This window comes from Pseudophryne corroboree, chromosome 9 (assembly GCF_028390025.1).
Source record: "Pseudophryne corroboree isolate aPseCor3 chromosome 9, aPseCor3.hap2, whole genome shotgun sequence".
In the NCBI taxonomy this organism is placed as follows: Eukaryota; Metazoa; Chordata; class Amphibia; order Anura; family Myobatrachidae; genus Pseudophryne; species Pseudophryne corroboree.
This window is the reverse complement of record NC_086452.1, coordinates 467,126,472-467,150,292: the sequence shown is the minus strand read 5'-3', so window position 1 is coordinate 467,150,292 and position 23,821 is coordinate 467,126,472. Positions and strand designations below refer to the sequence as shown.

Here is a 23,821-nt window from a genome sequence, read left to right as displayed (position 1 = left end):
CCACGCTGTACTTACCCTGTGCCGCAGGGTTCTCCTCTCCTGCTGTCGCCGTGGCACATAACCCCGCATGGCGGAGACAGGACCGGCCATACAGGATTATTATATAGACCGCCACGCTGTACTTACCCCGTGCCGCAGGGTTCTCCTCTCCTGCTGTCGCCGTGGCACATAACCCCGCATGGCGGATTCAGGACCAGCCATACAGGATTATTATATAGACCGCCACGCTGCTACTTACCCCGTGCCGCAGGGTTCTCCTCTCCTTGTGTTGCCGTGGCACTTAACCCCACATGGCGGAGACAGGACCGGCCATACAGGATTATTATATAGACCGCCACGCTGTACTTACCCCGTGCCGCAGGGTTCTCCTCTCCTTGTGTTGCCGTGGCACTTAACCCCACATGGCGGAGACAGGACCGGCCATACAGGATTATTATATAGACCGCCACGCTGTACTTACCCCGTGCCGCAGGGTTCTCCTCTCCTGCTGTCGCCGTGGCACATAACCCCGCATGGCGGATTCAGGACCAGCCATACAGGATTATTATATAGACCGCCACGCTGTACTTACCCCGTGCCGCAGGGTTCTCCTCTCCTTGTGTTGCCGTGGCACTTAACCCCACATGGCGGAGACAGGACCGGCCATACAGGATTATTATATAGACCGCCACGCTGTACTTACCCCGTGCCGCAGGGTTCTCCTCTCCTGCTGTCGCCGTGGTACGTAACCCCACATGGCGGAGACAGGACCGGCCATACAGGATTATTATATAGACCGCCACGCTGTACTTACCCCGTGCCGCAGGGTTCTCCTCTCCTGCTGTCGCCGTGGCACATAACCCCGCATGGCGGAGACAGGACCGGCCATACAGGATTATTATATTGGGGTCTATTAACGAAGCTGAGCCTGTAGGGAAGTTGCCCATGGCAACCAATCAGCCGCTACGTATAATTTTATGGACTGCACTTTATAAATGTTACCTCAGCACTGATTGGTTGCCATGGGCAACTTCTCCACACTTCCCACTGCTTCATGAATAGACCCCACAGAGAGCAGTAATGCCCCCAGGGCCGGTGAAGAGATAATAGTCAGCACTGGGAGCTGCTGGTGACCGAGGATCGTCTCACTCTCAGGCTGCCCCACGCCTCAGACCCCCCCCCCCCCACCAGCTCCCTGCTGTACCCTTCCTGACCTGTTTCAGCCCTGACGTCACTGCCAGGGGGGAGTGTAGTGTGTGGCGGAAGTCGTGACGTCGATGCGTTGCTTCACACGGAGCTGCTGGAGAGCAGAGCCCTGTGATTGGCTACAGGGGAACGTCAGTCAGCCAGCCGAGCGACAGGCTGCGAGTCGAGGGGAGGCGGGACTGAGGGGTTGGCCAATGGCGGAGTAGGGTGTTACTGGAGGGGGCGTGGCTAGCTGCCAGCCGGAACATCCATCTCTCAGTTATTACCCGGTGACATTGGGGCGATCCGGCAGCTGAGAGCAGAGCAGCCAGGCAGGAGGACGTGCTGAGACTTGTAGTTCTACCGCAGCTGGTGAGACCCGGGGTGCCTGCTTTCTTACCTATAAGTATATATGTGCTAGTATCATATGTGTGTGTGTATATAATTAGTTTTATATATGTATTACATTATATATATATATATATATATATATATATATATATATATATATTTTTTTTTTTTTCCAGAGGCTGCTTTGATGACTTGTTTTAGAGACATCCAGTCCCACTAATGAGTTTTGATCTAGTAATATAATAATAATAATGTAATATTGCAGTGCTATGTGCGCCCGGCTGTCTGTACAGGGATCATATCGCTGTGCTCTCTCTCCCCCCTTCCACAGACAGCACAGAGCAGGATGGAGACCATTGTCCGCCGTTGCCCCTTCCTCTCCCGGGTCTCGCAGACCTTCCTGCAGAAGGCAGGCAAGTCGCTGATCTCCTACGCCCAGAACTGCCCGGTGATGATGAGCCCCAGATCCCTGTCCACCTCCACCGCGCACCATAAGGAGGCGAAGGATACCCCGTCCCGGGAGCAGAGTAAGCCTCCAGCATCTCTATTGCCCCTGCACCTCTGTCTGATACCTGTATCCCCCCCCTTACAGCCTCCCCTCCAGCATCTCTATTGCCCCTGCACCTCTGTCTGATACCTGTATCCCCCCCATACAGCCTCCCCTCCAGCATCTCTATTGCCCCTGCACCTCTGTCTGATACCTGTATCCCCCCCATACAGCCTCCCCTCCAGCATCTCTATTGCCCCTGCACCTCTGTCTGATACCTGTATCCCCCCCCCCCCATACAGCCTCCCCTCCAGCATCTCTATTGCCCCTTCACCTCTGTCTGATACCTGTATCCCCCCCCCATACAGCCTCCCCTCCAGCATCTCTATTGCTCCTAACCTCTGTCTGATACCTGTATCCCCCCCATACAGCCTCCCCTCCAGCATCTCTATTGCCCCTAACCTCTGTCTGATACCTGTATCCCCCCCATACAGCCTCCCCTCCAGCATCTCTATTGCCCCTAACCTCTGTCTGATACCTGTATTCCCCCCATACAGCCTCCCCTCCAGCATCCCTACTGCCCCTGCACCTCTGTCTGATACCTGTATCCCCCCCATACAGCCTCCCCTCCAGCATCTCTATTGCCCCTAACCTCTGTCTGATACCTGTATCCCCCCCATACAGCCTCCCCTCCAGCATCTCTATTGCCCCTAACCTCTGTCTGATACCTGTATCCCCCCCATACAGCCTCCCCTCCAGCATCTCTATTGCCCCTAACCTCTGTCTGATACCTGTATCCCCCCCATACAGCCTCCCCTCCAGCATCTCTATTGCCCCTAACCTCTGTCTGATACCTGTATCCCCCCCATACAGCCTCCCCTCCAGCATCTCTATTGCCCCTAACCTCTGTCTGATACCTGTATCCCCCCCATACAGCCTCCCCTCCAGCATCTCTATTGCCCCTGCACCTCTGTCTGATACCTGTATACTCCCCCCCCCACATTCATCCATACACCTACCTTACATCCTCCCCTCCAGCATACAGTGTCTCTGCTGCCCCTGCACCTCTGTCTGATACCTGTATTCCCCCCATACAGCCTACCCTCCAGCATTCCTACTGCCCCTGCACCTCTGTCTGATACCTGTATTCCCCCCATACAGCCTCCCCTCCAGCATTCCTACTGCCCCTGCACCTCTGTCTGATACCTGTATTCCCCCCATACAGCCTCCCCTCCAGCATTCCTACTGCCCCTGCACCTCTGTCTGATACCTGTATCCCCCCCATACAGCCTCCCCTCCAGCATCTGTACTGCCCCTGCACCTCTGTCTGATACCTGTATCCCCCCCATACAGCCTCCCCTCCAGCATCTCTATTGCTCCTAACCTCTGTCTGATACCTGTATCCCCCCCATACAGCCTCCCCTCCAGCATCTCTATTGCCCCTAACCTCTGTCTGATACCTGTATCCCCCCCATACAGCCTCCCCTCCAGCATCTCTATTGCCCCTAACCTCTGTCTGATACCTGTATCCCCCCCATACAGCCTCCCCTCCAGCATCTCTATTGCCCCTGCACCTCTGTCTGATACCTGTATTCCCCCCATACAGCCTCCCCTCCAGCATTCCTACTGCCCCTGCACCTCTGTCTGATACCTGTATTCCCCCCATACAGCCTCCCCTCCAGCATTCCTACTGCCCCTGCACCTCTGTCTGATACCTGTATTCCCCCCATACAGCCTCCCCTCCAGCATCCCTACTGCCCCTGCACCTCTGTCTGATACCTGTATCCCCCCCCATACACCCCCCCCCCCTCCAGCATCTCTACTGCCCCTGCACCTCTGTCTGATACCTGTATCCCCCCCCCCATACACCCCCCCCCCTCCAGCATCTGTACTGCCCCTGCACCTCTGTCTGATACCTGTATCCCCAATCCATACACTTCTCATACATCACCCCCTCCAGTATCCCTGCTGTCTATCTGATACCTGTGTCCCCCCCTCCAGCATGTCTGCTGCCCCTGCACCTCTTTCTGATACCTGTCTCCCCCCCCCCCCCCCCCCCCCCCCCCCTCCTCCTCCTCCTCCTGCATACTGTGCCCCAGGTAAAGTGGCCGCCGTAGGCTTCACCATGCGATTCTGTTTCTGCCTCACTGGACGCAATGATCTCCTTCAGGTAGAGTCTTCAGATCTTTGTCCGGAGGTCGCCGGCGCTGGTTAATTACAGGGTGGGGACTATTAACCTCCCCCCTGTAATTAATGTCCAGGACTCACATTTTGGCTACTTATCCGAATGCACAGGTCACTTTATAAATGCTAATGATGATGTATATTAGGTTTATTTTTGCTGAAATAATTCCTGTATAGTGATGTGAGCAGAGTAACCCATAGACGATGACTGAGAATAACTGTATTAGTTACACGGTTGGGTCGCGCTGTCCTCATGCAGTCTCGTGGTTTGGGTTCAGACCCGTTGCATTAACTATTCCTGTTCCGGGGAGAGGAGAGAAAATGACTTTTCATTTGTAGACGGGGAAGTTTCCATGTTGCATTAATAGTGTTTGCGGAGTACAGTAATGAATCTTTCCCTCTATATCCCTCAGGAACACATGGTTTTCTCACACTGGGAACAATATTTACATTCATGTGTGTGAACTTTAAATTCTTTAATATTATTTAATACCATACCAAGAAGTTCCGCAGGGCTGTAAATATATAACTGGGTATATTTGACTATAGTCATATGTGCACAGATCATGTGCTGGGAGCCAGACAGTATGTACCGGGATATAATGATATGTAACAAACACCAATAGGGAAAACCCGGTGAGTAAACTTACTATGCGGCACTTGGCAAAGATGCGGCGTCTTCAGGGACTGGATTTAAAGAAGCGATAATATTAAATACAAAACCAAACATGTTTTGTATTTGATTTTGTTTCCCCTTTAAATCCACCAACCACTCTGACAAGTAATTTTACCTCTAGGAATGTGGGGCTTGCCAGAAGAGCTTACAGCCTAAGGGGGTCACTCAGACCTGATCGCACGCTAGGATTTTTCGCTGCGATCAGGTCAGAACTGCGCATGCACGGCAATGCGCAGGTGCGTCGTACGGGTACAAAGCGGATCGTTGCTGTGCGATGGATTGTACGAAGAATCCGTTCGCACGGCCGATCGCAAGGAGATTGACAGGAAGAGGGCGTTCTGGGAGTGTTTGGAAAAATGCAGACGTGTCCAAGCGTTTGCAGGGAGGGTTCCTGACGTCAATTCTGGTCCTGGACATGCTGAAGTGATCGCAGCGGCTGAGTAAGTTCTGGGCTACTCAGAGACTGCACAAAACATTTTTGTACTGCTCGGCTGCACATGCGATCGCACACTTGCAAAGCAAAAATACACTCCCCCCTGTAAGCGGCGACTATCTGATCGCAGCGCTGCAAAAAATAGCAAGCGATCATGTCCGAATTAGTCCCTAAGTCTGTTGCATTAATAAGAACTTGTTGTATAGTGTAAACTGAAGGAGCGTGGGCGATTTATTCCGTCATGTAATGTTACTAATGCAGAGTGCAGTGTTTGTGTTTCTGTCCTTAATCGTGCGTCTGAGTGTAATAACTTGCTCTTTGACCCTGAACTACTCTCCAAACACCCGCCGTTCCCGTGCTCCCAAGGAGTGTTCTAGAATTATTCATGCCTGCGTGATCATAACACAATTTCTGATCTTTAGCCCAGGACCTGTAAATCTGATTAGCCTGGGTATCACCTGCAATTAGTACAAAGGGTACGGGTAGCACGGAGGCAGGGGGGGGGGGGAGGGGTATATTTCAGAGGTACAAATACTGATTTCATGTTTGCCCTGATTATATAAATGACAGTGCTGACAAATATTCATTTTTATTCTCTGTTCTATCTCTATGTAGATAGTTGAACCTGAAATTCTCGTAGCAGTTTCATAGAAAGGTCGTCTCTATTAACACATACTATGGTGCCCGTGGGGAGACTCCGTCCGCCTCTGCCCACAATTGGGCACCAGCCGTTGTTCCTGTGCATGCAGAAGTATGTGACGGGCTGCAGTCCCAGGGGAGCCCCTTAAAGCGTATTCCATATAGCTATATCCTGTTCAGATTCCTTGTCTGTTATGCTAAGTTACTGTTTAACGCAAAGTACCTCAGGCTGCGTGTAGACAGGTGAAAGGTATTTCTGCATAAAGACGTGTTTGGTATAACTCGTACAATAGTGCAGGCATTCCCAAACTCAAGGCACAGTCCAGGTTTTAGCGCTATCCGTGCTTGAGCACAGGTGCCTTACTCAGTAGCTCACTTATTTGGATTTAACCGTCTGTACTGAAGCCTGGATATCACCAAAATCCTCACTGTTATACCCCCTTCAGAGCGAAATGCCTGGTCGCATCCGGGTTTTTGGTACACGGGTCCTTCCCCGCTGCGACCTGACATACACCCCTTTCAGACTGGCAGCCTGACCTCACCGCCGACGCATCTCGAGACGGCACTTGGCGATGAGATGATCTCCAGGCACCAGCTGTTCTATGCGGGGTCGCAACCCTGGTTGTATTCAACCCTTCCCGCTTGATATTCCGGGTCTCTTCACCTGGTGCTTTCACACTGCGCAGTATCCCGGGTTCCTGCGCTTTCATGTGCAATAACCCGGGATATTTATGGCAGTGTGCAAGGGGTATTAGTGTGCCTTGAGGACAGAGGTTGAGAATGCCTGTAATAGGTTATCGGTAGGTTATCCAGTTTTGCTGCTTGATCTCCTCTTCATCGCTGCGCCCCACGTAAGGTGAAATGAGTTCTGCGCTCGGATCACCTGACTGGTTTCTGTGCCCAGATCTTCATGAACGCTTGGACTGGGGAAAGGGCTCAGCCTGTCTTTTGTTATCCGCTCCATCTATAAACTGGGATGACCCTGCCTGGCATTGTGTGAGCCAAATCTTTATCCATGAAAGTGACTGGACTCTTGCATGTTGCAGTGTCAGCGGGGGGGAAGAGAGTTTATCCTGGGGGTGAAACCAGTTTTCTTGCTTCTGTTCCAAGAAACTTTTAGTTAATATTTGATTAGACTTTTCTGCCTCTGTGTTCGGCCTATACTCACCGCCTATCTAAGTCCTTGCAGTTTGCATTGAGGCCAGTGGCTGGGGAGGCGCTGGCTAGTATCGCAGCCAGATGTACACACCTAAAAGTGATTAGAGTAATACAAAGATGATATTCTGAAGGGGACATTTACTAAGCAGTGATAAGAGCGGAGAAGTGAGCCAGTGGAGAAGTTGCCCATGGCAACCAATCAGCACTTTAGTAACATCTATAATTTGCATACTATAAAATGATACAGAGCTGCCGATTGGTTGATGGGGCAACTTCTCCACTGGCTCACTTCTCCGTTCTTATCACTGCTTAGTAAATGTCCCCCTAAGTTCTAAATATCTTTTTTTGTATTATTCTAATCATTTTTGTAGTCAAAACTCTGGAGTGTACTGGAGTATGACGGGTGAGGCAGTGCCTACACCAGCCTGCCCTGAGCTCACGTCACTGGCTATTTGGCATTTTTCGGCCCAGGTCATTGACCGGGAAACTGCACCGAACCTAGAACAGCGTGAAAGGAATTATATTTATAACACTTAACGTCCAATTAATCCATAGTACTAGTTCTACAGAGATCCATAACTAAATCCCGCCTGTTTGATCTACAGTGCAAATAAACTTCCATAATGTTTTATTACTAAACAGTGGCTAATGTTAATATTATCCACACATTGGGCCTGATGTTGCTTCTCGCACAACTCTCAATGTGACTGCATCTAGCACTTTTTATGTTGTGGTGTGGGGGCTTCGTGAACGGCTTGCGAACGTACGCACAATTCGGAGTCTTAACTGGGCGGCAGGAGCCAGGCGAGAGAACCGTTTTGACGGCGTGTAGCCGGCGTTACTTGTCGCTCTGTGTCGTGCTTATGCCTTGTGGACGCCACATTCTGTCACACCTCTTGCAGCCGGCACGGGGTTGGTGTAAGGGGTGATAATGGCGTATGTCCGCGAGTACAGGAGAGTGTGTAAGTCACATTGCGCTCACAGCGGGCGTTGCGTTGGCAGTACCAGCATTGCGTTGGCAGTACATATGTCTTATAATCAGGCCTGTTATAGGTAGTGATGAGCGGATTCGGTTTTACTCGGTTCTCAAAACCGAATCTTATTGGCTCACTGATGTCACGTGTTTTGGATAGCCAATAAGATTCGGTTTTGAGAACCGAGTAAAACCGAGTAAAACCGAATCCGCTCATCACTAGTTATAGGTAATCCTGACCACTCTTTATTCTATAAACTCTATACTACTGTTCTGTTTTTAAGCTTTGATGGTCATAACCTGCTATTGAGTGGTGTATAACGCGTGTAGTGTACATATAATTATACCATCAGGCTTCATTAATGCAATGGTGTCCATATTTCGTGAGTAACCATGAGCAACCAGAGTCTTGCTTTCATTAGGCTGACTTTAGTTGCCCGATCACGGCTACCTTATTTCCGGGACGGCCACTTGTGTGTAGCACTGGCATACTCTATAGTCGTCATTATATTTCTTTCTTTTCTTCTCTAGAAGCTCAGATGACTACGAGTGCAGCCCCGGGAGCCGCCGCTGCTACGCCCCAAATGCCAGCAGATCACGTGGCTGCCGCCAGCGGCCAGGCTGCTTCCAAATGTCCCTTCCTGGCCGCAGAGATGACCCACGAAAGCAGCAGCGTGTTCCGGAAGGCCAGCCTCGCCCTGCAGGAGGATGTCCATGAGATGCAGAGCATGAGGAAAGGTGCGTTCCGTGTCTCTACCGCGCACTATGTTACCAAAAAGAAACTTGTGCTACTTTTTGTCATACTGGTGCAGTACAGTTTGTTGCAGCAACTTAGAGAATGGGTTTTGTAAGTAAATGAAACCTGCGCAGATCTCATATGGAGACTGTTATGTGTCACATATTTACACCGTACTATGGGGGTCATTCAGATCTGATCCCAGCAGCAAATTTGCTAGCTAATGGGCAAAACCATGTGCACTGCAGGTGGGGCAGATGTAACATGTGCAGAGAGAGTTAGATTTGGGTGGGTTATATTGTTTCTGTGCAGGGTAAACACTGGCTGCTTTATTTTTACACTGCAATTTAGATTTCAGTTTAAATACACCCCACCCAAATCTAACTCTCTGCACATGTTACATCTGCCCCACCTGCAGTGCACATGGTTTTACCCATTAACTAACAAATTTGCTGCTGCGATCAGGTCTGAATTAGGCCCTCTGTTCAGTTCCGATGAGGTGCGGACGTGGGCTTGCAGCCCGTGTACGGGCCCGCTTAGGATGACTGCAGTTCTGGGACACATAATATGATCTAATACAGAGTGCACAGAAATACAGGATAAGGCTTTATGTAACTGCTCTTTATGTCTGCTTATAAATAGAACCCAAAAGACCGCCACCCCAATCTGTATAACTGGAGGGAAGATGAGAGTTGGTGGGGTTTGAGTCAATGGAAGAAACTATTATTGTCAGAGAATAAATCAGAACTTGATAAAAGTTAGGTCATAACATTTATGCCCTAGTTCCCACTGCGCGTGTGTGGCGCAGCGTCAGGACAGGAGAAGGCCGGGATCGGGGGTAAGTGTAACAGGACGGTGACCTGGCACATTTCCGGGTCCAATATTTTACTAGTATATAAAGTGAACAGGCGTCTGTGTTCTCATTGCGTGACATCCTCTAGGAACGGCTACATCCGGCCCATATATAGATGAATGATATAAAAATAACTTGGTCTGGATACAGTTCCCAGCTGTGAGTTGTGTGCACATCGTGTGTAATTGTGCGTCACTGGCTGCAGCCAGTCCCTGATCGGAATACACAGGATAAGTGTTATAGAGGGGGAGCTGGTGCAGTGTTTGCTTTCTTCAGTGGCAATAAGGAAGGTGTAACCTAAGCGGTTGGGTTATGTAAGCTATGCGGGATTCTCCTATTACAGTAGTGAGAAAGCGGACATCGTTTTATTATACACCTTCTCCAGTTACTGTAGAATAAATACCCTTTTTATATTCATTGCTGGTGGAGAATCTATTGTCTGACAGGTGTCCATGCACATTGTCTTCCAGATCCTGCGAGTGAGCCAGCGGCCACTAGATCCAGCCCACAGAAGAAGATCGGGGTGTTGGAGACATTTCAGGAGCGGGTTCTTCATCAGAAGCCGGAGCTGGTCTCTCACCTCCTGCAGGATAACATGCCAAAATGTAATTATTTTACTGCTGTCCATTGCTATGAAGTTGCACTACTCTCGCTGTGGGGTGTGCATTATAATGTATATTGCATTGACACACACACCCCACCGGCCCACCCCTTCCTACCTCTTCATCTGTTGCACAGTTGCCCCTTGGACCTTCCCTCCTGAATGTTCTGGAAAGAACGTCCAATAAGCAGACAGATATGAGTTTCCCACTTGAACCTTTACAGGGTATGTCCTAGCAGTCTGGCCTAATCTGACCGGTAAGTCACACAAGTGCGTGGCTGTATGTGGAAACTGGGGGCGTAGGCGCTGTGGGCGAACCGGCCGTTGTGTTGCCAGAATTAGTAAGGGACACGCTTACCACAGCGGCCTTTTCTGGCACAGAATATTAGAAATAGACTATGTTGATCTATCTCCTCAATTAGTTCAGTATTAGTCCGAGTATAGCACAATGCACTGGGGTTGGTTTAAGGTCATTGCTTGAATTACGAAATGTAAAATTTAGGAATAATTTATTTATAATCCACACGCACAGTGCCGGCCACGATCGTCATTGGTGTTTGCGTGCGACCCAAGGCCGTATTTGCCTTCTGATAAACAGATAGTGTCCCTTTGATCGCTGGCCATGCGCAGGGTGATTTCATGACCGCTGGGCAATGTTTAGTTTACTGGACCTCACGAATACTGCGTCTTACGTAACGTGTCTGTCTCTCTCGTTTTCGCAGCAGTGCGCACCTTCAAGTACGACCAGTTTTTCGAGAAGAAGATTGAAGAAAAGAAAAATGACCACACCTACCGCGTCTTCAAAACGGTCAACCGGCGGGCGCAGGTCTTCCCGATGGCGGATGACTATTCCGACTCGCTGATCAGTAAAAAGACCGTCTCCGTCTGGTGCAGCAACGACTACCTGGGAATGAGCCGCCACCCGAAGGTGGTGGGTGCCGTCATGTGAGTTGGTGCATAACGCATACAGGAAACATTCACAGCTCAGAGTCTGTTTGTTATGTCTGCATCAACCATAAAGATGAATATTCTTATCTTATCCAATATCAGCCTTATCTGAGCACTGAGAAACGGAAAAACCACCAATAAATTCTGTTGTGCTTATCTAAAAATATCACCGATAATAAGTAACACATTAAAAACAAACAGACCTAAGTACATCACGCTTACGTAACTATGGGGGTGTTTCAGATCTGATCACTGGTTGTTTAATTTTGCTGTCCTGCGTTCAGATAGTCGCCACCTCCAGGGGAGTGTAAACTGGCCGTGCAAGTGTGCGATCCCATGTGTACGCAGAGCTGCAAAAATCCACTGTGTGCGCAGCCCAGGACTTACTCAGTGCGATCACATCCGGCTCGTAGGGGCCGGAGCTGACGTCCGACACCCGCCCTGAGAATGCTTGGGTACGCCTGCATTTTTCCAGACACTCCCAATAAACGGTCACTTACCACCCACAATTGGCATCCTCGTGTCAGTCACCTTGCGAACGCCCGTGCGAACTGATTTTTTCGCACCATCCCAGCGCTGACCGGCGATGCCCTTTGTTGCTGTCTGACGCACGTGCGCATTACGGTGCATACTCATGTGCAGTTAGTACTTGATCGCCCGCTGTGCAGCGATCAGATCTGATTGACCCCCATTCATTATATAGATATCGGCACATAACAACCTCTCTCAGTTAAAGATGAGCGTAGATACCAATAACACAGTATTTAGGTCTTCCAGAAAGTGCTATTGGTTTAGTAAATCCCCCCCATTTTCCATGTCTTCTTTAGTAACATTCGGTTCAAGTTATTAGACGAGGAGAATTTGACGAAGCTTTAGCTATTTTGAATTCTGTGTCCTGCGCTAGTTGTTCACTTCTTATCGGAGTACTGTATATACTGCTGTTTGAAGCTCTGCGATACAGATTGTCTTGCTCAAGGTCTCCGGGACCCAAGGCCTGAATATGACCCTCACGTCTGTGATTTAATCTGTGATCCGACCTTCGAATTCTAGTTAAAGCTTTTAACACCCTTGGTGAGCAGTAATTGGGTCACGTAGCACTATGGGCCTGTGACCCATATGCATCCTGTGTAACTGGAGCTGTGACCCCCCTACGTGCCGGCATTATGTCCATCACCTAAGCCTGGAAACCTGATAAGGAACCTGATTATGAGTTGTTATGCGTTCTGTAGGCGCTAAGAGGGATTGAGGGAAAACGATGCCATTGTATCGTGACCTAAATCTGCCTCGAGCTGGGTCAAGCTGTACAGTACGTGAGAGAGATTGCATCCAGGCTCTTGTTCTGCACCAAGCCTTTGTCGTCTTCAGATTTTTCTCAAACAAAGCATCGGTTGCGTAATGGGGTGTTACGATAAGTGATATGCCGCAGCGCGTTACCGGGGGCGTGAGTCCAGGTGTCTGTTATCACGCCGCTCCCAGTCTCTTGTGTTCTGTCTAATCTGTTTGCCCTCACAGGGGCTGAAGTCTTTGCCCCACCCCTGCCCTGGCGCCCGGAGGTCCTTGCTGGGGCTCTTAGTAGGAGATTTATCAAGGCTTGGAGAGAGATAAAGTAGAGAGATTAAACCAGTCTAAATGCCATGTTACAGGCTGTGTTTGAAAAATGACAGGAGCTGAATGGTTGGCACTTTGGGGCAGATGTACTAAAGCCTTTGGAGAGTGATAAAGTAGCGAGAGAGAATGTAGCAACCAATCAGCTCCTAACTGTCTTATTTCAAACACAGCCTGTAACATGGCAGTTAGGAGCTGATTGGCACTTTATCTCTCTCTCCAGGCGTTGATACAATCTCCCCCTTGAGGTCCGTAGGGGCTAATTCAGACCTGATCAGGTCTAAAGTGCGCATGCTCCGGCCATGGCAGACGGCGGTCTTAGCTCTGCGATCGCCTCTGCCTGATTGACAGGCAGAGGCGGTCGCTGGGCGGGATGGGGTGGGCCAGCAGCGCTTGGCCGTCGTTTAGGGGGCGCGGTCCAGGCAAAACGCAGGCGTGCCCGGACCATTGGGGTGGCCGGCCGCGGCGGCTGTGTGATGTCACATCCAGCCGCTGTGACCGGGCAGCGACGAGTAGCTCCCTGCCAGCGCGCAGGAACTGCGCTGGCCGGGAGCTACTCCTACAGTACAAAAGCATCGCCGCTGTGCAATGCTTTTGTACTTGTGCGGGCGAGTAGGGCCTGACACGCGGGGCGGACTAGCCCTGTGCTGGGCGTCCCCCCACATGTCGGTGAAGCTGATCATAGATGTGCTAAATTTAGCACAACTACGATCAGGTCTGAATCACCCCCATAGTACCGCTATAGAGCGAGGTGTAATCCTGCCCATTGAAGCGATACGGGCGGCTTGTGGTGTGGGGTAATATTTGATTTATATTTCATCCATTGCGGCCGGATCGGTGAGTGGTCTGTTGCCGTATACGTTAGCTGCTCCCTAGTACGTGGTGGGGTTTACCGTAACCACACGAGCGGACCCTGGTCCTGTAAGACGGAGCGCGGACGTGTGTCTCTGTCCCTGTGGAATGTTTCAGCCTCTTAATATAGTTAAACAAAGACCCCTAATCTGGGAAAGTTACTAATTATTTTAGCTAGAAACGGCCTCATCAAGCCATGTGAACAGAAAACCCTTTGTATAGTGGGATTAATATTATTTCCCGTCTTCTGCGTGTTCTCTGCAGTGTTAGGGGTTCTTAAATATCTTTATATTAACCAACAAACTAAACGTTATTTCTTTGTGACTACACCCTCAGTGTTGTGTAACGTTGTGTGTGAGCAGGGAAATAGCTGTTAGTGTTGCACACAGTGTTATCTGGTAGCGATTGTATTGGAAAGAGGAAGACGGCAGTGCAGAAGTAACGTTACCTCAGACACGGCAGGTGGCCGCGTCCTGTGTTACATGTGGGGTCAGGTTATGTAAGGGTTTGCGGCCGGTTACCAAATCCCACTTTGTGTTCTGACTTCCCTGTAAATAACGTGTCCGGCTTGGTACATACAATCGCAATGTGTGTGTAAATAAATCCTCTTCTTTCTTTTTTGGTAGGGAAACGCTAAAACACCACGGAGCCGGCGCAGGTGGCACCAGGAACATCTCGGGAACCAGTAAGTTCCATGTGGATTTGGAGCATGAATTGGCCGACCTCCACGGAAAGGACGCCGCGCTGCTCTTCTCCTCGTGCTTCGTGGCGAATGATTCCACGCTCTTCACGCTGGCCAAGATGTTACCCGGTAAGAGACGCTCTGATGGGCCTACTGTGACTGCATCGCCTCCCGTCTGGATGATGGTAGCTGTGATTATTGGGGAGGGGGCCGGTAGTGCGACCTGTCTGGTATTGCGTGAGACATTTTTATTTTCTCTTACGTCCTAGAGGATGCTGGGGTCCACATTAGTACCATGGGGTGTCTAATGTCATTTTGTGACATTTAAAGGTTTTGCGGTAATAAAAGATGACGCGTCGCAGAAGTATAACTATTTATTACTGGTTGTACCTAAACCCACACAGGTGTCCGTACCAAATGTCACCATACCGTTATTCTGTATGTGAGGCGTTAAACGTGTGGTGCCATACAGGGTGTAACTAATACTACAGGGTGATTCAGAAGTCGCAGTATACCCTTTTGTTTCGAAAACTGTGCAGGAAATGGGAAAACTGAACACTCCAGTAAGGTATGGGTGAGGTGGGTTATCTTTTAGGGTATGTACCGAACATGGGCGCCATCTTGAATCTAAGTCCATTTTTTTCAAATGGAAAGGGTGTCATGTAACATGTCAAACAACATCAGAATTTGCTGAAAAGTTTATTGCTGCAAACTGATTTGAAATAGCACTTAATGGTTTCTCGGAATTTGGAAATTAGGCACCTGACAGTGTCATGTGAAACTGGAGGTCTTTCTGGGTGCCGGTTGTTATAATTTGCAGCTATGACACGGAAACTTTGTTCTCCAGACATCAAAATGACCTCCGTTCTCTCCTCTTTTGTGAAAGCAATCTTCTGTTACCTGCAACAAAAAGTGTTGTAACTTTTGAACCATAATGGCTATTCCAAATCTGTTTGCAGCAATAAACTTTTCAGCAAATTCCTGTGTTATTTGACATGTTATACAACCCCCTTTCCAATTGAAAAAACTGACTTAGATTCAAGATGGCCGATTTCAAGATGGCATCCATGTTCGGTACATACCCTAAAAGATAGCCCACCTCACCCATACCGTACTGGAGTATTCAGTTTTCCCATTTTCTGCACAGTTTTTGAAACAAAAGGGTGTACTGCGACTTTTGAATCACCCTGTATATAATATAACAGAGAGATATCACAACTGTGTCCAGGATATAAAACCCACACAAGGCCAGTATCCCGGACATAGACTGTCACCCATCGTCTCAGCTGGGACTCGGGTTTTGGAGCCCATACCTGCGGATCACTTGGGGGTGAGGAACTTTCCCTTGCACACCCTCCACCCTTATAATGAGAGTAGTTATAATGTAACGTCACGTGATATTACGTTGTTTGGCAACATTTGCAGACCCGGGAGACAGAAGTGTTCTAGCAGCAAATTGTATAATTACACGGTTATGCAATATTGCCTATAACTTTTTATATGATTACTATCTGTGGGTGTGTGGCCAGCATCTGTCAGTGTATGTTACATTAGGTCCGTGTTCTGTTTGTGTTGATTAAATGTCTCTTGGCTGAACCTCTTTACCATTTGCCAAGCACTTCTATTTTACTATATGTCCTGTAGCAATGTTACTTTTTACATGTCACTTGGTCTTTAACAAAAGTCTTATTTTGTAATTGAGATTTTCTATATATATATATATATATATATATATATATATATATATATATATATATATATATATATATATATATATATATATATATATATATATATAATTTTACAGGTTGAGTATCCCTTATCCAAAATGCTTGGGACCAGATTTTTCCGTATTTTGGAATAATTGCATACCATAATGAGATATCATGTTGATGGGATCTAAATCTAAACACAGAATGCATTTATGTTTTATATACACACAGCCTGAAGGTAATTTTAGACAATATTTTATATAACTTTGTGCATTAAACAAAGTGTGTCTACATTCACACAATTCATTTAAGTTTCATATACACCTTATGCACACAGCCTGAAGGTCATTTAATACAATATTTTTAAGAACTTTGTGTAATAAACAAAGTTTGTGTACATTGAGTCATCAAAAAACAAAGGTTTCACTATATCACTCTCACTCAAAAAAGTCTGTATTTCGGAATATTCCGTATTTCGGAATATTTGTGTGTATATATATATGTGTATATATATATATGTGTATATATATGTATAATTTTATATATGTATAATATTATATATATATATATATATATATATATATATAATGTATCCCATATCCAAATATTCCGAATTCTTTGAGTGAGACTGAGATAGTGAAACCTTTGTTTTCTGATGGCTCAATATACACATATTTTGTTTAATACACAGTCATTAGAAAATATTGTATTAAATGACCTTCGGGCTGTGTGTATAAGGTGTATATGAAACATAAATGAAATGTGTGTATGTACACAAACTTTGTTTAATGCACAAAGTATATTATAATATTGGCTAAAATGACCTTCAGGCTGTGTGTATAAGGTGTATATGTAACATAAATGTATTTTGTGCTTAGACTTGGGTCCCATCGCCATGATATCTCATTATGGTTTGCAATTATTCCAAAATATGGAAAAATCCGATAACCAAAGTACTTCTGGTCCCAAGCATTATGGATAAGGGATACTCAACCTGTATGTGTGTGTGTGTATATGTAATATTTGATATGATTTTTTTTCTTATGAAATGCAGGCTGTGAAATCTACTCTGACGCTGGAAACCATGCCTCCATGATTCAGGGTATCCGGAACAGCGGGGCGGCGAAGCACATCTTCCGCCACAATGACGTTGGTCATCTCCGGGAGCTGCTAAAGAACTCCGACCCATCAATCCCTAAGATTGTTGCCTTTGAGACTGTCCATTCCATGGATGGTGAGTGTGTGGGCGGAGGACGCCATAACGTTATGTAGCCTGTGTGCCTGTAAGGGCGTCATGGTTGCCTAGCACTGATCATAGCTACGCTTCCCTGCTTATTGCTGAACGGGATATAAATAACGAATCATTAAAAAATTTGGACAAACCCATTCTAGCCTTAATATGGCGCCTGCTATGTACTTGTTAACTAAGGACTACATTTTCCAACATATCTGCTAAAGATCTGATCTTCCGCATTGGGCATGCTGGTCACTGTAGTACACACGCTGCAGACGTGACTGCACTGAGTGAGTAGTCGTTTCCTTATGATGGGGAAAACCAATAACCTATATTTCCGTATGATGGGGGAAAAACCAGTAACGTGTATTATTTCCTTATGGTGGGTGGAAACCAATAACATATATTGTTTTTGTATGATGGGGAAAAACCAGTAACCTGTATTATTTCCTTGTGGTGGCGGGAAACCAATAACCTGAAGCATTTCCTTAAACTATACAAAAGAATCCCATCCGTCAGTCACTGTCTCAGAGCTATTTGCGGAACACAATGAGTTGTATCATCGCCGTAGCGAGGCTGTTACTGGGGTTAGTCACTGGTATTGTGCGCTGGTTTAACACTGACCTTCTCCTTCATTAATGTTCCGTGTGATGAATCTGTTACAGGTGCCGTCTGTCCCCTGGAGGAGATGTGTGACGTGGCACACGAGTACGGAGCCATAACATTTGTGGATGAAGTGCACGCGGTCGGGTTGTACGGCTCGCGGGGAGGCGGGATAGGAGACCGTGATGGGGTCATGAATAAAATGGATATTATCTCTGGCACACTTGGTATGTTCGAGTACACTGGTCAGCTTACATTAACTGTATTTGATGTACTAACGCCTGATGTGCTGCCATATAGCGGTCAGCGTTGGAGAGAAGTGTTTAACTCCTGCATATTACGCAGCGCTGCACAGAGAACAGGATGCTAACCCCCCCTCAGTCCCTGCCCCATTGAAGCTTAGCCTAGATTCCCTTCCACACATGTTAAGGTCCATTATGCCAACATGGTGGTGCAGTGGTTAGCATTCATGCTTCACAACACAGAGGAAATGAGTTCAATTCCTGACCAAATCAGTATATGTGTGGAGCTTGTATGTTCTCCCTATGTTTGCATGGGTTTCCTCCAGCTGCTCTGGGTTCATCCTACACATACATGTAAGTTAGCTGGCTGAAGACATATATATTTGCCCAAGTGTGTGTATACATCTAGTAGGGAATATAGATTTGTAACTAGTAATACATTAAACTAGCAATATGTTTTTGAACTGTGGAAAAATTAACATAAATGGTATAAAACAGCCAGCACACAGGGATAGTCATGTGTCTTCCTACTGGGTTTTGTGGAAAAGCAAATAAGAATTCTACCACATAGCCGAGAAGAACATACAAACTCCACACATATAGGGTTCTGATCAATCTAGAACTCACGTCCCTAGTGCTGTGGGACCAGCAACAGTAACCACTGAGCCACCCTATGTGTGTGTATGTAATGGTGACCACTGTACCACCCTATGTGTATATGTAATGGTGACCACTGAGCCACCCTATGTGTATATGTAATGGTGACCACTGAGCCACCCTATGTGTGTATGTAATGGTGACCACTGAGCCTCCCTATGTGTGTATGTAATGGTGACCACTGAGCCACCCTGTGTGTGTATGTAATGGTGACCACTGAGCCACCCTGTGTGTGTATGTAATGGTGACCACTGAGCCACCCTGTGTGTATATGTAATGGTGACCACTGTGCCACCCTATGTGTGTATGTTATGGTGACCACTGAGCCACCCTATGTGTATATGTAATGGTGACCACTGAGCCACCCTATGTGTGTATGTAATGGTGACCACTGAGCCACCCTATGTGTATATGTAATGGTGACCACTGTGCCACCCTGTGTGTGTATGTAATGGTGACCACTGAGCCACCCTATGTGTGTATGTAATGGTGACCACTGTACCACCCTATGTGTATAAGTAATGGTAACCACTGAGCCACCCTATGTGTATATGTAATGGTAACCACTGAGCCACCCTATGTGTGTATGTAATGGTGACCACTGAGCCACCCTATGTGTATATGTAATGGTGACCACTGTACCACCCTATGTGTATAAGTAATGGTGACCACTGAGCCACCCTATGTGTATATGTAATGGTAACCACTGTACCACCCTATGTGTGTATGTAATGGTGACCACTGAGCCACCCTATGTGTATATGTAATGGTGACCACTGAGCCACCCTATGTGTGTATGTAATGGTGACCACTGAGCCACCCTATGTGTGTATGTAATGGTGACCACTGTACCACCCTATGTGTATAAGTAATGGTAACCACTGAGCCACCCTATGTGTATATGTAATGGTAACCACTGAGCCACCCTATGTGTGTATGTAATGGTGACCACTGTACCTCCCTATGTGTATATGTAATGGTGACCACTGTGCCACCCTATGTGTGTATGTAATGGTGACCACTGTGCCACCCTATGTGTGTATGTAATGGTGACCACTGTGCCACCCTGTGTGTGTGTGTATGTAATGGTAACCACTGTGCCACCCTATGTGTGTATGTAATGGTAACCACTGAGCCACCCTATGTGTGTATGTAATGGTGACCACTGAGCCACCCTATGTGTGTATGTAATGGTGACCACTGAGCCACCCTATGTGTGTATGTAATGGTGACCACTGTGCCACCCTGTGTGTGTGTGTGTGTATGTAATGGTAACCACTGTGCCACCCTATGTGTGTATGTAATGGTAACCACTGAGCCACCCCGAGATTGTACAACTAAACTGATCATTTTGTTTCTGCTTTAAATGTCTGTCGCCTCTCCTAGTGGGAGATGTATGGAGGATTGGTCAAGTTGTCCATAGCAACAAAGCAGCTCCGGCCTATCACTTTGTAGAATGGACTTGATAAATGCTACCTTGGTAGCTATGGGCAACTTCTCCACTCTTCACTGCTTGATGCATCTCCCCCCCATAGAATCCAATAAGGTAGGTTGTCATTGTACTGAGCCTTCCCGCTGTGTCTTCTGCAGGGAAAGCGTTCGGCTGCGTCGGAGGATACGTCGCCAGCACCAGCGATCTGATAGACACCGTCCGCTCCTACGCCGCTGGTTTCATTTTCACGACCTCTCTCCCCCCAATGCTGCTCTCCGGAGCGATGGCCTCCGTCAGGCTGCTGAAGAGCGAAGAAGGCCAAGCCCTCCGCCGCCAGCACCAGCGCAACGTCAAGCTTCTGCGGCAAATGCTGATGGACGCCGGCCTCCCGGTGGTGCATTGCCCTAGCCACATCATCCCCATCAGAGTAAGTGTTTCACATTAAAGTATCCATTATATTCTCCACCCTGGGCGTGCGTGTGTGTGTACAAGATGTACAGAGACATCCACGTGTTTCACAATTCTGGCAATAGAGCAATATGTAACGTGTGCACGATCGTATTACGCAGTATTTCTGCATTTCATAGTACGAGTCCGGGCAGCGTTCCCGTCTACGGGCACATTTGCTGCCCTGGAAACGCCTTAATCCTTTGGTACTGGGAGTGTCGGAGCCTGAAGGCCTCGGCTTGTGTAAACGTATAGGCAGGCATTCCAATTAGTCAGGCTTTAATCTCACGTTTAACTCGGGTGACCTGTTCTCTAGTTTGGAAGGGACGTGTAAACGGAGAAGGAATCCTAAATAAAACTGGGCGGAATCCCGACCTCTTACTAAGCTGCGGATTCCAGCATGTTGGTGACTTGGCATAAGCCCTTAGTTACTCACCTCTGTGAGGACAGACTGGAGCAGTCTCGGCACAAGCAGGTAGAACAACTTCTGTAGGAATGGAGAAGTCTGCAAACAAACCGCTCAACATTAACCTGTCCGTCTCCAGGTGTTACGGAGCAAAGTGCTCTACCTGAAACAGGTGTTTATACTTCTAGTTCAGTGGTTCTCAAACTCGGTCCTCAGGACACCACACAGTGCATGTTTTGCAGGTCACCCAGCAGGTGCACAGGTGTACTCATTACTCACTGACATATTTTAAAAGGTCCGCAGGTGGAGCTAATTATTTCACTTGTGATTTCTGTGAGGAGACCTGCAAAACATGCACCGTGTGGGGTCCTGAGGACCAGAGTTTGAGAACCTGTGTTCTAGGGCTACACGTTAATGTTGTTTAAACCCATAAAGCAACCAGTCTATTTGGTTGAAAATATATTTATTTATTTTATTTAATAATCCTATCTTTGCATGAGCGCCGGGAAAGATGTCCGTCCATTCATTTTGTTTATTTCAGGTTTCAGATGCTGCAAAGAACACGGCCATCTGTGACAAACTGATGAGCCATTATGACATCTACGTCCAAGCCATCAATTACCCCACAGTCCCGCGGGGGGAGGAAATGCTGCGGATCGCCCCAACCCCGCACCACAATCCTCAGATGATGAACTATTTCTTGGGTAGGTGGGAAACCCTTACAGTACGTGGGTAGGCTGTGGTCCCGCCATACCGAGCCTATCTGTTCCTAGTGGGCTGCGATATATAAACACTGATCCTAATTTTGTTGAAAGCATAAGGAAATGCTGTTCTTGTGGTTTATAAACTCATAGGGGGGTATTCAATTGTTTGAAAAGTCAGTTGGGTGTCTGTTTTTTTCCTGTCTATTAGATAGGAAAAAAACAGACACCCAACCCACTTCTCAAAAATTGAATTCCCCCCATATTGTTGTACCTGGGACCCGGCATATCACTCCGATCCCCCACACTGCCCTTCCCCCTCCCTGCACTGTATACTTCCCCTTCCCCCTTCCTGTACTGAATACTTACCCTTCCCTGCACATAGCAGCAAGGTCATACGGCTGAGGTCTGCCCGTATTAGAGATGACCATCGATCACTGATGATTCCTAATCATCGATGGTTTATGGCCAATGTCGAATGCATCAGTGGGAGAGAACCAGATGCCACAGTATAAACAAATATTTTATTTATTCATTATTTTACGAGGCGGTGGGACTTGGAACATAGCTCCGCCTCAGGCAACCGTGAAGCCCCGCCCCCAGGCTGTGATTGGCCTTCGGGTCATTCAGTGAAATAACAGGGATGACCATCGATGGTCTCCCATAGCATAGTTGGTGACCATTGATCGCCACTCAGTTTCGCCATCCATGCTGAACACACCGATGACCATCCCTAGTCCGTAACGGCACCAGTCTCCCATTGTGCACGTAGGAGGCGGGACGGACTTTACCAGAACATTATACAGACACATATTATAAGCTAACAAAAACAAACTGACCACGCCTGCCATAAAAATCATCTCTGATCCAAACATCCGTAAAACTCATCGGTGGATGGGTTAGAATGCTCGTGTGTTTGTGGTAGGAAGTCACAAGGCATGCTGGGAACTGGAGGCCAGACCTCTCACCAGTTTATGTCGTTCTGCGCTTCACCAGGTGTCTGCTCTCTCCACAGAAAAACTGCTGAAGACCTGGCAGGACGTGGGCCTGGAGCTCCGCCCCCATTCCACCGCAGAGTGTAACTTCTGCCGGCAGCCGCTGCACTTCCAGGTGATGAGCGAGAGGGAGAAATCCTACTTCTCCGGCCTCAGCAAGATGGTTTCCGCCAGTGCCTAACGCCAAGGGCTCATGTGGCGCCAGAGTCTATAGTAAAAGATTTATATGTCATGTACCAGAACAGTGTAGTATGTCCACAGATTATAAGTATTGTTATTGCCAATGGATGTTATTAAAATGTCTTTCATATGGTAAATGTCTGTCCCTGTTTTACTAAGGACGTGTCCTGGAGATCTGCAAATAGAAACAGGACAACATCTCTTCTGTGGGATCCATAGGGAGTCCACAGGGAATACCATGGGGGTGTAGGTGATGGTGAAAGGACCGGGCAGCAAACTGTTAAATAAATAAAATTTTAATCAGAGTACAATGACGACCAGAGGGAAAAGGGGGCCTGGCCCCAGCACAAGATTGGGAAAAGATTTTGTTATATAAATGTAATCCCAATATTGGGTTATGTGATGAAGCGGTGGGCTTTCAAGAGAGCTTAAAGGCTGAAGCCCTCCTGGTTATGATATGCATAGAAGACCCTGGAAGCCCTCGGAGGGGGATGCAGCCGTGCAAGAGAGCTTAAAGGCTGTTGCCCTCCCGGTGAAGGTTCCGATCAATGAATGACTGCAACATCCGTTGTCCTGTCTTTATTGTAATATTTTCTTTACAGACTGACAACGGCTATGAGTGGGCCCCTCCGGCCATGCTGGAACTTGTTACCCCACAAGTGCCGGCTTGCTGGGACGTGTGGTCCGCCGTAAAGACCAATATTCACATACTGTTAACGCTGCACCCACCTCTACCTGGGCTGGGTGTTTCTTGGAAGGAGAGACCCCATTTTCTTTTTGGGATCCCTGCTTTCTGAGGAATTCCAAATCCGTCTCGGAGGTCCAAGGGTGGTTATTGGTTTGTGAGGGGGGGGGGGGGGGGAACCCCAC

General features: G+C 47.8%; 1 protein-coding gene across 2 annotated transcripts; it reads left to right on the top strand.

Annotated features, from left to right (window-relative positions):
* Window positions 1–1,410: 1,410 nt before the first annotated feature.
* ALAS1 (5'-aminolevulinate synthase 1) lies at window positions 1,411–23,088 on the top strand. Of its 2 annotated transcripts, none has more exons than XM_063941320.1 (11): window positions 1,411–1,536; window positions 1,847–2,042; window positions 8,597–8,803; window positions 10,125–10,259; window positions 10,981–11,200; window positions 14,287–14,471; window positions 17,109–17,288; window positions 17,954–18,118; window positions 20,381–20,649; window positions 21,617–21,779; window positions 22,792–23,088. In XM_063941320.1, exons 2-11 carry the CDS (start codon window positions 1,862–1,864, stop codon window positions 22,950–22,952), a joined length of 1,866 nt encoding a protein of 621 aa, XP_063797390.1. In that variant the 5' UTR covers window positions 1,411–1,536; window positions 1,847–1,861; the 3' UTR covers window positions 22,953–23,088. The 2 variants fall into 2 exon arrangements, with proteins under 2 accessions (XP_063797390.1, XP_063797389.1); XM_063941319.1 differs by having other exon boundaries at window positions 1,412–1,536; window positions 10,978–11,200.
* The last annotated feature ends 733 nt before the right edge of the window (window positions 23,089–23,821 follow it).